The 4,046-nt window shown below is 55.7% G+C and overlaps 1 protein-coding gene across 1 annotated transcript in view; it reads right to left on the bottom strand.

Annotated features, from left to right (window-relative positions):
* Positions 1-231: 231 nt before the first annotated feature.
* LOC104543449 (CMRF35-like molecule 6) overlaps positions 232-4,046 on the bottom strand; it is a gene marked incomplete at its 5' end in the record, with an annotated part of 4,212 nt that continues 397 nt past the window's right edge. Inside the window, 3 exons of the mRNA XM_010188066.1 lie at positions 232-261; positions 413-444; positions 1,065-1,197. Of these exons, the coding sequence (XP_010186368.1) occupies positions 232-261; positions 413-444; positions 1,065-1,197 (195 nt within the window). The remainder of the gene's footprint in view (positions 262-412; positions 445-1,064; positions 1,198-4,046) is intronic.

The raw sequence follows: 4,046 nt of genomic DNA, 5'->3' as shown, positions 1-4,046 counted from the left end.
CTCCCTGGGGGCTGTTGGACCAGGGGAGTCAGTGGAGCATCTTCCCCACAGCCACGCAGGAGGGATGGGAGCACCTCTGCCATCTCCTTTGCACCAAGACCCTATCGCACTGCACCCTCCAGCTGGGTGTCCCCAGCATCTGGGTATAAAAAATGCATTTGGAAATAATATTTCTTGCTCACCTGTTTCCAAGGAGCTGCCAGCTCTGCCTGGCATTGGCATGAAAAAAAGTCAGTCCAAGGTGCCCAGCAGGCTTAGGAGCTTCAACCCCACAGCCAAAGGGGCAAGCAGGGTGGGCATGGGGTGCACGGAGCTAGGCAGCCCACCCACAACCCCCAGCCCACCCATGGGTCCTGCCTCGTGCTCTTCCCCACCCTGTCTGGCTGCTTTCTGGCCTGAGCTACCCCAATGCAAGTGGCAGTTTTTTTATTCCCAGCACCATTGCTGTACAGGTGAGGTCTCCAGATGCAGAGGTTCACCCTCATCCCACTCCTGCTCATCCTCGTCCTTTTCGAGGCTGCTCTGAGGAAATGTCCAAGCCTATGAGAGCAGCAGCTCTGCTATCGAGCCAGCTCCTGACGGAGCAGAAAGCCATCCTCATGCTCTGTCCGTGTCCCCTGGCGCTGCCGGCAGGAGGAGCAGCCTGCGGGCCCGGGGTGCTGGCTCACACCCTGGGCACCGCGCTGTGGGGCTCTTCCCTGGGCTGTGGAGCTGGCGGCACGTTGGCGTAGATCTGCTGTTCCTGGAGGGAATTCCTCACACTGGCATATGTAGCCTCTTTTTCCTCTTCCAAACACTGGGAAAGGAGGGGGATAAACAAAACAAATCCTTCACAGGGCTGCCTGAGGGCAACACTGTCTGCTGGACTCTTTTTCAGCTGATTCAAGCACCCAGGAGCAGAGAGAGCACCCACATTAGCCAGGGTCATTTGCACTCCAGCTTTTTGCAGCCCCCTCCTTGCCCACCCAACTCATCCTGTTGTCCACTCACCCCATCTTTCCACCCACCCCAGCTTCCCACCCAGTGCCTCAAGCTCAGCGCTGCTTTGCCTTCTCCTACCTTACCACTCTGCTTGACCTCCATGTATTCAGTCGTGGTGTCTGTCAGGCAGCGGAAAGCCTCGGTGTTGCTGTACAACTGGCTCTCAGCTGTGTCCGTGCGGTGGTTGATGTCCACGTAGTTCAAGGCATCCTCTCCCTGAGAGGTAAAGGAGAGGGATGAGCTCTCAACCTACCACTGCTCTTCTGCCTGCAGCCCTGTCTGCAGACCCTTTCTTGGAGAAAATCTGGTCAGGGACACCAGTCCCTCCCCGAAAGCAGGCAGAAAACATTAGAAAACACTTCCCAAGCAGTGACCAAGGACCAGCTGCTCCACAGCCTCCTCAGGTGTACTTTGCTGCAGGGTGCCAGGGCTGTTTCTCCCAGAGAAGCAGCTGCCGTGCTTGGAGGGGCTTGGGGAGAAACCTCTAGGGTCAATTCTAAATTCCCTTCCCAGGAATACCCTGCAACAGCCACACAAAGTCCCAGGTCGGGTCTTTCTGTTGGTGAACAGAGCCCAAAGAATCCCCCCCCAGCCCAAGGGGCCGTGAACCTGGCTGAAAGCAAATGGCTCCAGCAGCATAGCTGCTCAGCTTGGGGTGCAACGTTTCCCCTGTCCATGCCGAGCCCTGGTGCGGTTTCCTTAACTGTACACGACGTGCTGTGAGTCCTCTCCATCTCTACAGCTGCTCCGGAGAGGGCTAGATGAAGCATGGATGTGGTTACACATGAGTGAAAACAGAGGGGAAAAAAAATTATTAAAAACCTGTGCTGCCGCAGTGAATCTCACTGTAAAGCAGGAAGGGAACATGCCACCCCATTGACCAGCTAAACTGGAGCAGTTCTTCAAATAAAACCAGGCCCCATCTGCCAGGTGGCGATATCCCCTCCTGTCCCTCCCTGTCTCTTTGTATCCGCTCAGTGAAGGCCTGGCCTATATGACTGAGTGCATCTGGAGAAGCCATCGGTACCCAGAAAAACTCAAGCAGGTCCCGTGCCAGGCAGCACCCATCTCCAGAGCTGTCATTCTCTGCTCTTGTGGTGATGAGACTTGTGGGACAGTCCCATCGCTCCATCGAGGGAAGGAGAGCTCCTTGATGGAGGTCTCAATGATCCCAGGATTTGGATGGATCAGGGACAGAATGGGGCAGAAAGAAGAAATATAGAGGAAAAGCCAAATATACTAGAAGACAGGCTCTAGTGCAGAAACTGTGTGTGTGCAACAGTGACAACTTCACTTACCCTTCTTCCCCTTCCTGGACAGAGTTACCAAAATGCCAACAGCAATTATAAGCAAAATGAGAACCACTATGATGCTTGGAGTGAGGATGAGCTCAACCACATCCGAGCTGCAAGAAAGAACAGTTTCTATTCTCACTCTTCTCAGAAGCAGATTGGGAAAAGCCAGCACAGCTGATGCACATAGTGAGTGGCTGGGGGAACAGGGCTTGCCTTGGGAGGAAGGGAAGCAGGCGAGTGGGTGCTCAGGCTGCAAACTGGGCATGGAGCAAAGCAAACTGGAAACTGCAGAAGCAAACGGACACTCAGGTCTCAGAGCTGTTGTGTCTTCACTGTTTTAAAGATCAGTTCCTGCACCTAATTTTGCTCTGGTTTAGCGCCACTATTTGTTGATCTTGTTGTAGTGAGCAATGCTGCAAGGTTGGTGTGCCAGCTACTCCCTGAGCGTGCTTACGGGAAGACTCAGCTTTGCCTGCTTCCTGCATCACGTCCAAGAGGCAAGTGGAGGAAGGAAGCTCTGTCACCCTGGTCTCGTGATCTCTGCTCTCAACCACCTCTGCAGGGCTGCACGGGACTACAGAGCAGAAGAGGACCCAGCTCAGCACTTGATGTCCCACAAGCAAATGATCCCTCTGAGATTTGGGGAAAGAAATGGGGCCAGTGTTACAGCCAGAAACCGCTTTTTGCACAGTGAGGACCTGCGCCTTGCTTAAGCTGCAGGACAGACAGGGGACGAGCAGGGCTTTGCTGGGGCCAAGGGACCAGAGGCACTGGGATTATTTTCCATGCGGAGTAAAAGGATGAAACACTGGTCTCCAAAGGCAAAAGCAGGAGGTCTGAATCCTGAAGGGAGGCATGAAGAGCCTGCAGGGCTGCAGGGCTCCAGCTGCACCAAAGGGATCTCACAGAGGGAGGTGGCTGCTGCGGGCAGGAGGTGGTACTCACCGTGAAGGGATGGAGCCATTGTGGTGAGAGTGTTTTGATCCTGGTTGCACAGCTTCCCCCTCGGGACTTGTCTGTGTGGGAACTGATACAGTGCTAGGGAGGTCGGGGTGCTCGGTGGTCAGGGCATAGTGTGATGAAGAGGAGGAAGAAGCTGTAACAACAAGAAGAGAGGCTGGGCTCCCTGCCTCCGTGGGGGAAAATGCTGCGGGTTTTGCAGCGAGTCAGAACTGATCCACCTACTGTCACACCAGGAGATGCCGAGTCCCCGCTGCCATGGCCAGAGCATGGTCCTGGAGGTGGAAGGGCTGTAATCCCCTGCCCAGGAAGCTTTTCACAGTCCTCGTCCATCCCCAAAATGTGCACACATGCACACGCAGTAGAGTTCACCCAGAAGGAAAGGGGTCTGGGCATCCCATACCCAGCCCAGTACTAACAGAGCAGCCCTATGTAAGTGTCCCACTATGGGGGCTGGTCCCTGGCGAACGGATGGAGAGGGATGTCCCCTAAGCCCCAGGGCCTGGTGCCCCACAGCGGGGAATGAGGCAGCACGGGATGGTGGTGAACTCCCTGGTGTTATAAAATAAGGCAAGGAGAGCACAGGCAGAGCCAGGAGGATCTGATGAGAGGGGAACATGGGGCACAGAAAGCAGGGGCACCCCAGCAATGAGGTGGCAGACCCTGGGGTGTTGAGAAGGGCCCATGGTGAGACCTGGGCACAGGGAATGGGTGAAGGTGGCACCAACCCTGGTGGCCCACCCTGGGGCTGCCCCACACAGCCTAGGCACCCACCTCCTACAATCTACCCCTCCCTGCAGCCGCCCCCCC

Source organism: Mesitornis unicolor, unplaced genomic scaffold (assembly GCF_000695765.1).
Source record: "Mesitornis unicolor isolate BGI_N332 unplaced genomic scaffold, ASM69576v1 scaffold49217, whole genome shotgun sequence".
In the NCBI taxonomy this organism is placed as follows: Eukaryota; Metazoa; Chordata; class Aves; order Mesitornithiformes; family Mesitornithidae; genus Mesitornis; species Mesitornis unicolor.
This window is presented reverse-complemented; position numbering and strand designations above follow the sequence as displayed.